The 17,860-nt window shown below is 47.8% G+C and overlaps 1 protein-coding gene across 11 annotated transcripts in view; it reads left to right on the top strand.

Annotated features, from left to right (window-relative positions):
* The window catches only part of BLTP1 (bridge-like lipid transfer protein family member 1), a 2,946,455-nt gene that overhangs the window by 2,136,432 nt on the left and 792,163 nt on the right, over positions 1 to 17,860 (top strand). For all 11 annotated transcript variants that reach the window (XM_069631149.1, XM_069631145.1, XM_069631146.1 and 8 more), the window contains one exon: positions 13,235 to 13,479. In XM_069631149.1, the coding sequence (XP_069487250.1) occupies positions 13,235 to 13,479 (245 nt within the window). The remainder of the gene's footprint in view (positions 1 to 13,234; positions 13,480 to 17,860) is intronic.

Below are 17,860 nucleotides of genomic sequence, written 5' to 3'. Positions count from 1 at the left end.
CCTTGATCCATCCGATCAATGTGGCTTTATGCCTAAAAGATCCACATGGATGAATATTAGAAGACTTTGCTTGGCACTCGAGAGTTAGCGATCGACTTTGAAAAGGCATTTGATTCTGTTTATTGGAAGGCACTGTGGGTGATAATGTGCCGTATGCGCTTTGAAGAACAATTTATAGAATGGGTACAACTCCTCTATCACTCCCCAGAGGCAGAATTTAGGGTTAATGGATGGCCATCACATTGCATCAAACTAGGTAAAGGGACAAGGCAAGGTTGCCCCCCCTGTCGGCAATGCTATTTGCACTGGTGATCAAACTTTTAGCGGTGATGCTGAGAAGCGCGCAATCATGCACCGGTTTTCGCTGGGCTCATAATTGGGAAGATAGGGTCTCCCTATACGCTGACGATCTATTGATATACCTGGGGAGTCCGGCTGACGCCTGGCCCATAGTGACTCACATATTGGAAACATACGGCCTGTTTAGTGGACTAAAGGTAAACTGGGGTAAATCAATCCCTTTCCCAATTATGGGCACAGATAATGTAGCTCTAGATAATTGTCCGTACCGAGTCGTAACAGAGCACTTCCGATATTTAGGAATACAGATTACAATCAATCTAGAGGACTATGTATCAAAAAACCTATATCCGATCATGACCAGATTCACAGAAGACGTGAGACACTGGATCTCACTGCCATTGACCCTATTAGGGCGAGCAGCACTGTTTAAAATGCTGACCCTCCCTCGCTTCTTATATATCCTACAAAATGCCCCATTACACATCCATACAGTTGAGTTCCGTAAAACTGACAGAGCACTTACAAAGCTACTGAGGGGAGGAGAACACCCAAGGGGTGGCCTTGCGCACCCTTCAACGCTCCATATGGGAAGGAGGTATTGACTTCCACACCTTCAAGTATATTATTGGGCTAGCCAAATGGCGGTTATAAATGACTTGCTGCACAGTAATACAGAACTACTGCATATCCGAGTGGAAACGGCTACACAACAGGGAATATCCCTGCTGGAAAGTCTCTACCAGACGGTAAGCCCTCCCCACACCATGATGACCCACACAACACTAATTTGGGTGGAAACACGCAAACACATAGGGTGGGATGGCAAAATCACTCCAGTACAAACTCTATGGAAGAATAAAAATCTGCCTGAAGTAAATAAACTCCCGAAGTGGCCAAATTGGGAGACGGCTTGAATAAAGAAAACCAATGATGTAATTAAGGAAGGCAGACTTGTACCCTTTGAGGAACTAACAAGTAGATTTAATCTCCCTGTGACGGAGCATTAGCGCTACACACACTTGAAACATGCTATCCAAAAACACTTGCCAGAGCTTGCTAACATGCCCAAATGCACGCCTCTAGAAAGAAGCATCGTCCTAGATCGAGTAGATGTTAAAACCACCTTGGTCATGTATAACGTAATTTCATCCTTTGCTACACCAGAACTTTGCAGTCTAAAATTTAAATGGGCAAGAGATGCTGGTCCAATATTGCCTGAAGACTGGACCATAATCCTGATGTACCCCAGAGAAACTTTCATATCAGCTAGGATCACGCTGATACAATTCAAAGTATTACATAGAGTGTACTATCCACGGGTGGCACTATACCGATGGGGCAAAATTACAGATCCCATCTGACTACATTGTCACAGAGAGGAGGGTACCTTCTATCATATCCTATGGGAATGCCCCCACATACAACAATACTGGCAACGATGCTGTGAAAGACTCTCTACGGTCATAGGTCGCACCATCCCTAGAAATCCCAAGCTAATACTATTGGGGGTTGAAGAAGAGGAAGAAATGACACATTTTGAAAAATTGTAATTCCAACGGCCACGGGCCTAGTGAAAAGAAATGTTGCACAATTATGGGGCTCAGATGTAGTCCCACAATATGAACAATGGGTAACTGATGTAGACGCATGCATAGCGATGGAGAAATGGGTATACGCAGCCAGAGGTTGCCCCGGCAAGGCCTATAAAATATGGGGGAAATGGGAAGAGGTTAAATTGACAATGTTCCACTGAGGAACCCAGTGGACAACCATGTCATGGACTGAATATGTGTGGCAATAATTGATGGTATATGGCAGACCAAAACTACTGATGATGTACCAATGTGTGATCACCTGGGTAATGTGCATGTGTATTGGTATGGGTTGTTTGTTAATGTTAAAACAATAAAATGTGTTATTAAAAAGAAAGACATTGTCAAACCAGACATGTTAAACAGAGGGAGAGAAAGAGTAGGGATAAGATACTTAGTAACACATCATGGTATCCCCTTTACCCTCATGATAGCCAATCTAACATCCCCCTGACCTCTATTGGCCATTATAAAAGTGTTCCATGTCATCCCCCTCCTTTAAAATACATTCAAGTACTGAGACGAAGAAGAAGCAACTGAGAGTAGAAAAGATTACCACCTCTCACCATTTTGATACAGGGACGAAGAAGATGCATGAAGTTCAGGCATGTGCTACTAATGAGTCAGGCAACAGTAATTGATGGATCACAACTGCAGTCCATTATTAGACCACAGGTGTATGATGGGTGAAACCATGAAGCTGCAAAGAAAGTTGGAAGAGGAGAGCAGTGGAAAAGGGGGCCGTGCAGGAGAAACCAAGACGTCAGAACACCTGCTGTGTCCCTGGGGAGCCTGCCGGAGGAATAGTGCAATTCAGAGAAGCCCCTGCAGAAAAGGCAAACAGCTGGAGCTATCAGATCGCGCAAGTGAGGCCCAGCACGATCGCCAGAGAGTATTGCAAGGAGTGCCCGGCAAACAGGCATTTGGTGGGGGAGAAGCCATGTGGAGGAGCGGCAATGCCCGGGTAAGTGTCTGGGACACTTTACTCACCGGGGAGCTCCAAAAACCTGTGAACATAGTAGTGGCATATGGAATAAAATGAACTTACAGCACATGCATAACAAAATGAAAGAAATGAATGAAAGTTACTTCCATTGAATACCGAAATGAATGAAACAAGTAAAAGTTACCCATGTTACTTATATTGAATTACTGAACTGAGTGAAATAAGTAAAAGGTATCTTATTGCGTTGAATGAAACAAGCAAGGAGGCATTTATTTAAGCAACAGTAACCCGTATTAAATACTGAAGTGAAAGAAACAAGCAAAGGTATACTTTATTAAGGGAAAGCCACACTTATAAGTGAAAGCAACATCTGTGGCAAACTGAACTACTTATATGAATGCTAGAAACATTAAAATAAAGTGGAATCCAGATTAAGAAACAACAGATGTGATGAAGTGGTGAAGCTGTGGTTTAAGAAACTACCTGTTGATTAAACTATTGAACTTTGAAAGAAACCTGGAAGTTCCTGGTTGCGTGACCTGTAGTGGGTGGACATGTGTAATAAAACTGTGCCAAGACTAGGGAGCCTCTAAAAGCTAACAAGGAAGTTTGTTGCTGTGAAAGAAGGAAAACAGCCGATGGTGAACATCAGACTTGGAGAAGGGAGCCCTGAGTTGTAAAGTCTTGTGAAAAACCAGTCTACAGATAAAGCTTCATGATACTTCTTTTTGTGTTATATTTACAAATTGAGCTTGGGGAAGGAAACCCTAAGTATTGGTGCCTTGGTTGGCAGTGGCTTTGAGTGTCCTTCATTTCTGGGACACCCAGGCCGTGCCATAGGAATCAATGGATTCCTACACAAAGGTAAGATGGCCACTGTGGCCTCTTGGTTTTTATTGCTTTTTACCTTGGTTCCCAAAGTCCTGGGAAGCCAGACTCTGTCCCTTCCTCCTGACTGGCTGTTGGGTGGAAATACCATGCAAGTCTATAGTGCTGACTCCTGTCAGACTGACTGAAGCCTTCCCAGGTGTTGTGGGTACACCCTAGGGGTGGGACCTGTATGAATGGAGTCTGAAGTGAACTCACACTCTCTGTTGTGGGTGTCTGGTTTCTGTGTGTGTGACACAGTGAATGAGATAGCCCTGACTTAAACTGACTTGAATGCAGTGTAGTGTGCTGAAAGGCTGGGTACTATTGCCAATCCACATTTTTTGTTATGGGTGTCTGGGTGGATAGAATGGCCTCAATGCCTATGACCCTGATTGGCTGTCTGCAGAGTGAATGAGCGACATATGTGTATATCTGGGGACCTTTCACTTTGTTCAGAAGCTGAAGTCGAAGCTGAAGCGAGAAGAAGTTGTTCCTTGAAGCCCAGCTGGAGGAGAAGTCTGCTGCTGCAATCTCTTCAATGTAATTCGAAAGCTGTCATGTCTCTCGAGGACTGATCCAGAGAGGACCTGCGAAGGAGACCTCTCCCTGAGCTATAAGCGACCATTGTGCAAACTGCTGCTCTTCATCTGAAGTATCCTGGAAGCCAGTCCTGTGTGCCTGTCGTCCGGAGAAGGGGTATTTGTGAGTCCTGAAGAGCAGTGCCCGGACAACTTGAGTCAAAGAAGTCCATTGGTGTCACCCAGGGTTCGGAGGTGCGTTTCGTGACCGCTGGAAGCCGTTGCTGTCTACCGCCCAGAAGAAGGGGTACCCTGGCATAGTGCTGCTGGACACCCGGAGCTGTGAAAGTTCAAAACTGCCTAAGAACATTTCAAAGGACATCCTCACCATCATCACTGACCACTTTGTCCCGCAGCAGAGAGCCCAGAGTCACAGGGTGCCTGAGGAAGGTCTGCCAGTGGGTTTCCGGCCACTAGAAGTTAACAGAGGACATCCCAAGGGTCCAGACTTGGAAAGGGTCCGAGGTCCACTCGTGGTCGAGTCTAGGTCGCCAGAAACCGTCCAGAGGTCCGTGCTGCGGCTGCAGCACCGAAGTACCGAAAGTCAGACAATCGTGTAAATCCGAAACCCAACACCAAAAGTGACCTATGCACCCGTCACCGCCAGAAGTCATCGAAGGGTCCCAGGGGTCCTACTCTTATCTGCCCAGCCTGTAAGGAGCCCACAGCAAGTTTCATTTTCCCAGCACTTCTACAGTCTGAGAAATTGTCGACCAAAAAGGAGAGCACCAAGAAGAGCCAAACTGCTGCACTTCAGAAAGGCTTTGTTTCCAATCTTCTTGCAGACTCAACATCCCAGTGGCTCCTTCTTCCTAGGGGGGGGTCCATCTTTGGAGAGAATCATTGAGTGAAACTGAGAAACTCTGCCACTTCGCCTGGCAAAGGCACCAAAGGTCCTGTGACGAGGGAGAGCATCTTCTAGCCTCAGGAGTCGTCCAGGGGTCCCCGATTCGTCTTGGATCCTATTCTCCTGTGGCGCCCCTGGTACTTTGTGGCAGTAGAACCTTTTAAAAGAAAGCAGAAGGTTATTGAACATGAATGAAATGGGCTGTAAAAGACAAGATCAGTTGCTCCCTAACTTTCCAATTACAGGTTGCCCAGGATGGGGGTGGGGGGATCTTTTCACACAATTGTATATCTAGTCTAAAGAAAGCATTCTGTCACTGTTAACAACTAACCTGCCTTTCTTCCCTATTCTATGCTGATACACCTCACTTAAGAATTCACATGCCCTATTTAAAACCATCTTCAGTTAGTGCATCTATAACTGAATGTAAGTATTGTGTGTATATATTTACCATTCTTTGAATACGTATTTGCAGGTACAAAGTGTTATTATTTAAGTGTGTGTGTATATATATGTATGTATATATATATATATATATATATATATATTTCTGAGGCTTGTGGAATCTGCTTAGATCACATGCTGTGCATAGGCCGACATCTAGTGGAAGCTGCGGAGTATTACAGTTTGTTTTTCGAAAGTCGAAAATGGGCGTCGACACAGGCGTGCCAGTAATACTATCCCTAGTGTGACGTCCACTGTACCCAAGATCCCTCACGCGTGTAGGATCCTCAGATTGTTTTTTTCCGCCATACTGGTCGGAAGCATCTTGCGGAGTTCCCTGGCCTTAGCCATACTTTTGCTGTTATTATAATTTTAATTCTTATTCATTCCCTTCCCCACCCCAACGTCGACCCTCAACCTCGACGACGGCTGGAGAAGTCATCGACCGTCGACTGCTGCACGACGGATCTGGGCCTCGGTAGGCCGCTGGCCTCGGCCCGGGCCTAGTAGGCCGCTGGCCTCGGCCCTTACAAGTAGGGAGAGTGGGGGGTGGTACATACTCTTCACTCTTGATATATAGTTACATTTATATATATTCCTACACTTAGCAGCCCGCTGCCTTAAGGTGCGTATGGAGGGTACCCCTTTTCAATTCTGCCCCAAGTGCAATCGCAAATACCCTTGGGTCGACAGGCACGCCACGTGCAATCTCTGCTTGCCGAGGGATCACCCCGAAGCGAACTGCAGAGCGTGTAGTAGGTTTAAACCTAAGACACTTAAGGACCGTTCGACAAAGCGTTGGGCCCACCACGCCAGGCAGGAGGCCATGGCAGCGGAGGGCGCCTTCAGCGATGGCAGCGACGCCGTACTTTCGGACGGCGAGGGCATTACGGCGTCGAAAGACAGCCGACGAGCGCAGGTCCCCGACCTCGGAAGGTCGTCCGGCAGGGCGGCTATGGGGAAGACCCCCGGCGACGCAAGCGCTACACACCTAACACACACTAAACACACTAAGACCAACCGGACCTCGACGAAGTCGACTTCCCGGAAAGAGGCACAAAAAGAACGGTCCGACTCGGTGTCCTCTGGGCGCTCTCGATCGAGATCGCCTCACGACGCAAGGCAATCATCCACTCTTGCCAAGAGTGCCTCGCTACACACACTAACGGAAGTTCGATCGTCGGGAGACGAAGACGACTTCCACCCCCAGGCCGCGCTCCAAGATACCGAGACCGCGGTTAACATCAGTGAGGCCCCACGCCCGAAGCACACAGATACCTCTCCAGACCCTCGACGCCAGGCGTCGAAAGTCTCTGGGGCCCCCAAGGGACAGGGAAAACATTTTTCCACGCACGGAGAAGGGGGGAAACAGCGGAAAGCACAGCCTTCCACCCCTGTAAAGCCTAAGCAGACAAGCAAACACAAGTCTACCCTTGAAAATAAATCACCTGCTAAAGTAATACCCTGTTCCAGGGAATGGTCCAGTGAGGACATAGACAGGGTTATGTCTAGGATGTCTTCCTTGGCTGATTTTTATGATAAGAACCCAGAACACTTTCTTTCATATAACCCTCAAGGGGCCACACCCTCAGGCTCCTCCGATCCTATCCCGCTAAGTAAAGAGCCCCGGGTCGAAAGACCTGAACCCTTCAAGGTTCAGCCTTACTCCACTCCATATTCTACTCCACTCCCCAGTTATCAGGGACAAGTTTTCCCTGAAGAGGACCAGGAGTTTGCATTTATGGAAGAACAAACCGGGACAGATTACTATGCAGAGGATGAGGACCTGGAGGAGGGAGAAGATGAGCAGGAAATTTACAGAGTAGATTCCCCAGTACAAAGCGAAGCCCCAGTTACTGACTCTCCAGTTGATAACCAGCCCCTCCTTAACGAGGTTCTCGCTCGAGCAGCGGAACACTTCCACATCGACACCCACGGTGTACAGGAGGAAAGGGACTTCGCGGAGGAGTTTGTAGGAGAGAGAAGACCGGTCGCTCAGACCATCCCTATCCTCAAATCCATCCAACGAAGAATAGATCCTTCCCTGGTGAATCCTAACCTCACCAGAGCTGTCAACCCCAGAATTGAAAAGATTTTCCGGGCAGCCCAGTCTGACCCTCTGTATATAAAGGGACATCTTAAACCAGATTCCCTAGTGGTGACCAACACTAGAAAGAGGGCTGGCACGCCCTTATCTTCATCAGAAGCTCCTCCCGACAAGGAGAGCAAAAAACTTTACGGGTTTGGCAGAAAGGTAGCCTCAACGTCCGCCTACCAAGCAAGGATTGCGAATTCCACCACCCTGTTGGCTAGCTACAATTGCCATCAATGGGAAGAAGTCGCGGCGCTCATTGCCTCTGCTCCAGAACCGCTAAAGGGCCAGCTGGCTCGGATCTCGGCAGAGGGGAGAGCCGTGTCTGGTTGCATTTTAAAAGCAACTTTCGACGCCGCTGACAACGCAGGGAGATTGATAGCAGAAGGTACTGTTATCAAGAGACATGCGTGGTTACGGCAGTCGGGATTCAAGACAGAAACCCAGGCTTCTTTAATAGACAAGCCAGTGGAACCCGACCTATTGTTTGGGAAAGCGGTCGAAGACGCACTTAAAAATGCCAAAGATGAATATGAGACTCTCAAATCCCTTGGCCAGCTTACCAACAAACCCCCTAACCAGAGGGGGAACAATAATTTTCGTCGCCCACGCGGCCAAAATTCACAAAGAGGCAACTATGCCCAGGGACAAGGTACACAATGGAATAACAACCAGCAGTCTACCCAGAGTTACGGCAGGGGTAACAAGAGAGGTCGTGGAAGAGGCAGAGGCAGCCCCAACAAGGGCGGGGGCACGCCTCCACCAAAACAGTGACGCTCAGTTCAGGGTCCCTTGCCACGCAACCCCAGTAGGGGGACGCATTTCCACCTTCACCCAGGCTTGGGAAGGGATCACCTCAGACAGATGGGTGCTGTCAACAGTATCCGCAGGATATTGTATAGAACTACTGCAGCGTCCCCGGAATCATCCTCCACGACAAAGAGTGCACTCCCTAGAACATCAAAGGATCCTTCTCGAGGAGATCGCCATTCTGCTAGAAAAGGACGCGATAGAACTCGTCCCAGGACACCAGGTAAACAAGGGTATCTATTCAACTTACTTCCTTGTGCCAAAGAAAGATTTGACAATGCGCCCAGTATTGGACTTACGGCCTGCCAACAAATATGTCAAGCCCCAAAAATTCCGTATGACCACGCTACAAGAGGTAATCCCCCTCCTAAAAAAGGGGGATTACATGGCAACCTTGGATATGAAAGATGCTTATTTTCATATTTCCATGCTCCCAGCGCACAAAAAGTACTTGCGCTTCAAGGTGGACAGTCGCCACTACCAATTCAAGGTACTGCCCTTCGGGATAGCTTCAGCACCAAGGGTATTCACCAAGGTACTGGCGGTGGCGGCTGCACACCTACGCAGGGAAGCAATCCCGGTGTACCCTTATCTGGACGACTGGCTCATAACGGGGGAAACCCCAGGAATTTGCAGGTCAAACATTCAGAGGACTATCGACCTCCTCCACGAATTAGGCTTCTCCATCAACGAGAAAAAGTCAAGTCTGGTGCCAAGCACCTCAAAACAGTTTCTAGGAGCTATCCTAGATACTCAGAAAGGATTGACCTTCCCTTCGGAAGAGAGAATTCGGAATATACTTCTGCAAATTCCGCATTATCAGTCAGGTCAACAGATAACAGTACGCAAAGCTATGCGGTTACTGGGCATGATGGCGTCATGCATTTACCTGGTCCCCCACGCGCGTCTGCGCATGCGTCCCATGCAGGAATGGTTGGCGAAACAGTGGTCTCAGGCAAGTGGTCATTGGGACGATCTAGTGGTCGTTTCGCCAACACTCGTACAGAGCCTACACTGGTGGACAAGAGAGAATCTCGCAAAGGGGAAACCCTTTTACGATCCCGAAGTACAAGCCGTGGTGACTACAGATGCATGCCTGACTGGGTGGGGAGCTCACCATCTCCACCACACAGCTCAGGGTCTCTGGTCTCACTCAGTAGCCAAGAACCACATCAATCTGCTAGAGCTTCTGGCAGTATTCCGAGCGCTAAGGGCGTTCGAGCCCCATCTACTGAACTTGTCGGTGCAGATCAGGACGGACAGCACGACAGCCATGTTCTATCTGAACAAGCAAGGGGGGACTCGTTCGCCAAATCTGTCCAAGCTTGCCCAGAAAATATGGATATGGGCACTCAGACGGAACATCTTCCTGTCATCGCAACATGTTCCAGGGGAGCTCAATTCCCTAGCGGATGCTCTAAGCAGAAACTCCCTCCCGGAAGAACACGAATGGGTCCTTCACAGAGACGTAGTAGAAGATCTCTTCTCTCAGTGGGGTTTCCCCACTATAGACCTATTCGCCACAAGCGAAAACAAACAATGCCCAGGATTTGCATCCAGGTTCCCCCAGCCGGACTCCCAAGGGAATGCCCTGTGGATGAACTGGTCAGGGATGTTTGCGTACGCTTTTCCACCAACTCCTCTCATCAGGAAGGTGGTGTACAACATGAACAAGGAATCTATGACGCTCATCCTAGTTGCTCCCATGTGGGCGAGACAACCATGGTTTCCACACCTACGCAGGATGGCGGTGTGCGAACCCATCAGACTCCCAGCCTGGTACAACCTACTATCCCAGCAACAGGGTCAAACAGTGCATCAGGAACCCAACTCTATGAACCTAGCAGCATGGCTCCTGAAGTCATAGAGTTTGGACATCTCAAATTACCACAGAGGTGTATGGACATTCTAAAGGAGTCCAGGAAACCAAATACAAGGCACTGTTACTTTGATAAGTGGAAAAGATTCGTTATCTGGTGCCAGAATAAACAAATCAACCCGGTTGATTGCACTCCTTCCAACGTTGTGACATACATGCTCCACCTGCTGGATGCAGGGTTGGTTTTTAACTCGCTGAAAGTACACCTGGCAGCCCTCTCGGCTTACACCACATCCCATAACAAGGTCTCGTGGTGGAAAGTACCAGTGGTTAAAGCCTTCATGGAAGGAGTAAAGAGACTTCACCCTCCTATTTCGAACCCACCGCCAGGATGGGACCTCAACGTGGTGCTAGCTAAGCTCATGGGACCCCCATTCGAACCCATGCATAAAAGTAGTCTCAAACACCTGACTTATAAAACGGCCTTCTTAGTAGCCATTACCTCCATAAGAAGGGTCAGTGAAATTCAGGCTCTGTCAGTGCAGGATCCTTTCTTTACTATCCACAAGGACAAACTGGTTTTACGCACACACCCTAGGTTCTCACCTAAATTCATATCCAAGTTCCATGTAAACCAGTCCATCGAGCTTCCGGCTTTCTTCCAGAACCCGCAAAGCTCGGCTGAGGTGAAACTACACACCCTAGATGTGCGTAGGGCGGTCCTATACTATGTAAATAAAACCAGACCGCTAAGGAAAACAGATCAACTGTTTGTCTCCGTAGCTACAGGCAGAGAGGGGGATCGCGTCTCTAAGGGCGCTATCTCGAAGTGGATTATCAACTGTATACAGCTGTGTTACTCTCTTTCTGACAAGACTCTGCCTTTTACGCCAAGGGCCCACTCTACTAGAGGCATTGGTGCCACTCTGGCTTTCATTGCAAATGTTCCCCTCGACACCATTTGCAAAGCGGCTACTTGGAGCTCTATTCACACTTTTACTCAGCATTACTGCATTGACACTCATTCCAAGACAGATACACAAGTGGGACAAGCGGTTCTAAGACACCTGTTTGCTCATGACCCTTCTCACATCCCACCTCCTTCTTCTGGTACTGCTCGCTAATCTATGCACAGCATGTGATCTAAGCAGATTCCACAAGCCTCAGAAGGGATACATTACTCACCGTAATCGTATTTCTGATGCTTGTATCTGCTTAGATTCACATGCGACCCACCCTTCCTCCCCTCCGAGAGAAGGCGCATGATTGCTTGTAGTCTTACCTTTTCTGTCTATCTGCTTGGATTATCTGTACTCACGCTACTCCTCATGCTTCCTCATGTCAGAAAAAATACAATCTGAGGATCCTACACGCGTGAGGGATCTTGGGTACAGTGGACGTCACACTAGGGATAGTATTACTGGCACGCCTGTGTCGACGCCCATTTTCGACTTTCGAAAAACAAACTGTAATACTCCGCAGCTTCCACTAGATGTCGGCCTATGCACAGCATGTGAATCTAAGCAGATACAAGCATCAGAAATACGATTACGGTGAGTAATGTATCCCATATATATATATATATATATATATAAAAAACTGAATCTTATTTTATATAAAGAAGCTGTGTTATCACCGAACATAGTGTGTGGACATTCCTTTGTGGGGGCTTTGAGGATTCACTGTACTTAAGAACAAGCCTGCATCACCCCCTCTGTGACCTAGTGACTGCCGCAGCAGTCATGGGAAACCCATCTGAGATTTACCCCCTCTCTACTAAGTCATTCCCCAACAAAATGGTGGCAGGTACATTGTCCTGAACCAGGACAGGAAGCTTTGCTGTCTTATCATCAATCTGAATGGTGACTAGGGTTACAGGAGAATGTTTGGGAGGTGCACCAGCAAACCTGGTGGTTCTCAGAGGAGCACCTACAAAGTCCTCTTGCCTGAGCAGGGTCCTGTCCACCACTGTCCTGCTAGCCCCAGTGTCTCTCAAACCAGTGGAAGGCTGGCCATTTATGAGGACACTTCTCAAAAATCTTCTGCAAGATCAAAGCAATTCCCCTATGATCTAGCCACTTATAGGATGCAATAAGACATTTATTAACATCCCTATGATGATGTCAACCGGCTTTGGTGACTCTCATTAAGTACGGGTTGCCTTTTTCAGGACAGTTTTCTATATATTTATTTACTTACAAAAAGTGCCGGGTGTCTTTACATAGGAGCCATAACAGTAATAGGATGGCCATGTGAGTTAAATATTACAACCACTAACTCAAGTTTAATGCAGACCACCTTAACAAAGGAATTGAGCCTGCAAAGAAACCATACGAGATAATTTGGTGCTGCCGTATCTGTGCTTACAACTCGCTTAAAATGCTCACACTGCACATGAATGTGAAACGACAGATGGTAAAAATGACACTACTTACAATGATTAGGTCTTTTTATCTCTATTCATTCATGCCGGCGGCATAGCGATTCTGGTATTACTGTGTTCTACCTACGACAAAAAGAGATACTGATGATCACTTGATGTCTAGCTCATGGAACTATCAACCAAAGTTCCACTCTAGGCCCCTCAAAACTGCTCATCTGGAGTATTTCCATACTCTGCCCCACTTGTTACCACTTAGGCGAGCGACCCACGTTTAATCAGCCATTGTTTTGCAGAGGCAGTTCAGAAGATCTCCCCGTCATATAAATAATGTTTAATAACCATGTAAGCCACCACACAGTTTGGGGGACCCATAAAGTTTGGTACAAGAAAAACAGAATTCCGTCCAAACAATTAGTGAGGGAGAACTAATGCCAAAAACTGTTGACAGCCATTGTGATGTGTTGCACTGCTCAGACTACTTTAAATATAAATAAGTTGAACCTCTTTTTCTCACAAAGATTCTTTCTCTTTGTCTCCATCTAAAATGCAGGTGCACAAACAAGATTTAACTTTGAGCTGCCAAATCACAGGCTGCACTTCACATCAAAAGTTTCCTCTACAGATATGTCAACAATTCCACCGTCGGCCAGCCTCACTCTTCCTCCAGTAACAATGTCTGGAAAGTATGTTATGGAAGAGCATGACAGCTACTCCGATCAGGCGTGGAGCATGGATGACTTAGCCGCCAAACAGGGTTACTATCTGCATGGGAACTATTTACGTTGTGTGGCTGAGGTAAGGCAACAATTTGTCTAGGTACTTGATTGTCTTTGTAGTATATTTATTGGCAACATTGTAATGTAGTTTTCAGGAATCATGTTATGTGTATTTAAATATCTATAGTGGAAACAATTGTAAATATTTGAAAATTAAAACATAAAGACACAGATGCTATGAGTCAAACAAATATGGAGAAAACATGCAAAGGTTTTTTACGAAAGCGTAGTGAAGTGCTAGGTATCCCAACTCCCCGGTGTTAAAATGGAAGTTTTTACCAATTTAATGAATTATTAGGTCATTTGACAATAGGAGAACTGATGGAAAACAAGCCGGAAAGATTAGTAGCAGCTGTCATTATTAAACAGCATGATGCAAGTCAGTGGGTGTTGCCATTTGCAAATGCGAGGAGAAACAATTGGCTGTCTGCAGTTTGTGGAACCTTTCAGATGACTGAAACATCATCATCTGGGAGTTCTGCACTCACGGCCACTCTTAGAATAATTGTCAAACACTTTAGCTAAAAAGACAGTTGTGAACAGAGCTATTACAAAACAATCTTGTTTCTAGCCATGAAATAAATATGAAAACACCAAATGAACATCTATTCTATATAAAGAGCCCAAGATGTCGTCCTCTAAAACACCTCTTAGGGAGAAATCTCAGGAGGCTAGGCCTACCCCTCATAAGGAAAGACCTCAAGAGGCTAGGCCCAAAGAACCCTTATTACTTCCTCCAACAAATGAAGATTTAGGGATTCCTTCCCAACCATTAGTCATCCCTAGTTTAGCACAATGGTCGGCTGAGGATATAGACGGGGTCAGGAGGAGGATGTCCTTCATGGCCAGCTTCTATGAAAAGGACCCTGCCTATTTTCAAAGTTTCCACTCCCCCCCCCCCACCACAACACCCTCTGGGTCGCAGACCCCTATTGCACCTGCTCAACCTCCTACTAAGAGGTCTTGCCCCGAGAATCCAGTGCACAGCACAGTCATTGATCTCTATGACCCGTACTCCGACCATGAAGACCTCTCTATTCAAGAGGCTACAGACCCTTATTACGGGGATGATGCAGCAGATCCTTATTACGGGGATGATGAGGACCCTGAGGTTGACCCTGAGGCAAATATGTATCCCATATACTCACCTGTTGATAAGGATCCCCGGTCATGGACTCGCCCTTTGACAACCAACCCCTCCTAAATGAAGTGCTCGTCAAGGCAGCAGAGCATTTTCAAATAGAAACTCAGAGGGTACAACAAGATAAGCATTTTGTAGAAGAAATCCTTGGGGATAAGAAAGCTGTTACGCTGTCATGACCAGTACCACCGAGAGACACTGCAACCCATCACTCGGGACTTCACTAGGGATTTTGGGGCATAAAAAGCACCCCGCCTGGATTAAAACCCGGGGAGATCAAGAGAGGGCCACCTGGAACCTGTCCTGGCGTCATTGGCACTGGGCTCATGGTGAAGGATTCAGAAGCCTGTTAGACAAAACCAACACAGGCTGCCAACGGGCCTGAACATCTTTAATTGCTGCCTCAGGAATGGGTATGGCAAGTATGGGCGTGGCCAGCAGAACGTGCTCCAAGATCTTGGGTGTGGCTGGGCCTGGCTATATAAACCCTGCCCAGGCTTTGCCAGTCGCTTCGCGTTAAACTTCCCATGGCAGCCGAACGCTCTCTGCTGAAATCCGATGCACAGAAAGAATTCCAGCAATCTACAAGCACGTGAAGACTCTTGCTTACCTGAACACTTACCCTGTGAGCCTCAGTGCCTGCAGCGGACCTGCATTATTCTCCATCTCGCACTACAGCTGATTCAGCCTCCGGCATCGTCTCCGACGTTCCGCTCCTTTTTCTGCACAGCCGTCGCGCCTATGGTGAAAGAGAGAAAGAAAAGCATACAAGGTTAGTCCAGTGAGAAAGAACTCGCGAGCAACGCGCTCTCATGCGACCGCAGCATACATACCTCTTCACAGTGTCCGACGCTTCATGCAGCAGTTCCATCTGTGCTCTTGCTTTTTACACATCATCCGACGTCCGGAACCTGTTGGAGGAGAAGAGACATTGGTATTATACGTAAGGTACATTAGAGAAAACAAGGGAACAGGGATTAACGAACAGTGATCCTAATTGCACTCAAATTGCAAGAACATTAGGAAAACAGATTACCAAAGTGCATGGAAGCAACACCAAACACTTATTGGACAAAGAAAGACTCACCAATTGCGCCTGATCAGTGGAGCAACTCGATCCAAAACATTGCACTGGATCAGTGGAGCAACTCTATCCAAAAGAACATTGCACGCCTGCCAAGACGAGCAGGAAGGAGAGCACATCATTAAAATCTCTAAGGTGAGCAGTCACAACATAGGGTAACAAGAAACCATATCTGGGGACGCAAGGGAAGGGTCCACCGGTAAAGGCGCCAGCCCCCTTATGTTTCTTCTATTTCTCATCAGGAGCTGACCTGAGGCCAATCCAAGAACAGAAAAGTGCACCAGAGCAGACCAGTCTAGGGAGTGGAGTACAACCACGCTGGAACAGACCAACTGACCTCGCTCGCATTCGACACCCTCGCGGAGACAAGGTGAGCGTAACAGAACACAAAGCCTCTCCTGAACCTCCACCCAGGCGCCATGAATTCCACAGACCAGCTAGCCCAGTTGTTGAGGGAGTTACGGGCTGAAGTGCACGCTGCACGACAAGAAACCACCGCCCTGAGAAGGGAATTCATCGTAAACCGGGAACGTACAATTGACCTAGCTAGACAGCTCCTGCAGACGCAGGCAAACCAGGCCCTGCTACCTGATTCTGCTTCATCTTCCTCAATCCCACAACCTACGACAATGCAAGTGGTACTCCCAGGCGCAGTAACCTTGGCCCCGCCCGAACGCTTCACAGCAGACTCCAACAAATATGCAGTCTTTATGAACAAGTGCCGTCTGCACTTTTTATGTCGGCCTGGGGCTTTCCCCAATGACCAGTAAAGGGTTGCATTTGTGCTTTCGTACCTGAGTGGCAGTGCAGCGAACTGGTCGATCCTTTTGGTTAATCGAGACAATCCTTTGCTTCATGATTTTGTCGGGTTCCAACACGAATTGGAGAAGCTGTTCGCCCGCCATACCAGAGGTCAGGCCTTAGATAACGAACTGCTGTCCCTCCAACAGGGCAATCAGGATCTGCTGTCTTATATAGCCACCTTCAACCGCCTTGTAGCTGAGACCAATTGGCCCGAAGATGAGAGAACAACGCTCTTTTATCGAGGCTTGCGGGGAGAGCTGAAAGATGTCCTGGCCCAGGTGGTGAACCCTCCCGAAGCCTGTGCGAAGTACATTGATCTGGTGGTTCAACTGGATCAGACTGCAGGACCGAAAGACTGACCGAACCCGGTCAGAAGGCCGAGCCGTTTACGTGCGACCCAAGAAGAGTCAAGTTCGGCAAAGCGAGTCACACCCAGAGCCCAAAAGATAGGACTGAGGAGCCCTCTTACTAAGGCTGAAAGAGAGAAGAGGAGGCAAAAACAGCTTTGTCTGTACTGTGGCAAACCAGGAAATTTCCTTTGTGAGTGCCCAGTGAAACCCCCCAGGAAGACAGTGTGCACCACTGACAAAGAGGACACTGCGCCCGATGCGGGAAACTCCCATGCCCGACAAGCGTAGAGGTCCGCTTGTCGAGCAGTGAGAGGGAATCTTCACAGACCTGGCACCTAGTTATACCTGTCATCCTAATTAGCCAAGACCAGCCATCCAGTATGCACACATTAGAAGCACTCGTGGACAGCGGCACAGTCGGCAATGACATGGACCAGGATTTAGCAAAAAAGATCGGTCTACCCCTTCGTCAGAAGTCGACAGCGGAAAATGGTACGGCGGTGGATGGAACCCAACTATCCTCTGGCCCCATGACGCATGCACCCAAGAAGTCACCCTGCTTTGTCAGGACGGACACCGGGAGAACATCTGTGCTCCTCATCTGTGCTCCTCAATTCCAGGTAATCCTGGGAATACCCTGGTTGGAGGCTCACAATCCTCAAATTGACTGGCGTGCAAGAGTGTTAACCTTCTCCAAAGACTGTGCAGGTACTTTTTATGGAGTCGGCACCCTCTTGGAAAAAAAAGTGAAGACCAGCTCACTGCTATGCTATGCTGGGCTTAATGGGGTCGTTGCCCTCTGAGTACGTGGATTACCAGATGTATTCCAGAAGGAACAAGCGAACACGCTCCCGCCACATCGGTCTTACGACTGTCAAATTGACCTTATACCAGGGTCTCAAATTCCGTGCAGTAGAATCTACGCAATAACAGAGCAAGAAAACAGTCACCTGAAGACTTACCTGGACCAATACCTCGCCAATGGGTTTATCCGTCTGTCAAAGTCGACTGCAGCCTCGCC

This window comes from Ambystoma mexicanum, chromosome 6q, assembly GCF_040938575.1.
Source record: "Ambystoma mexicanum isolate Mex_15411 chromosome 6q, UKY_AmexF1_1, whole genome shotgun sequence".
In the NCBI taxonomy this organism is placed as follows: domain Eukaryota; kingdom Metazoa; phylum Chordata; class Amphibia; order Caudata; family Ambystomatidae; genus Ambystoma; species Ambystoma mexicanum.
This window is presented reverse-complemented; position numbering and strand designations above follow the sequence as displayed.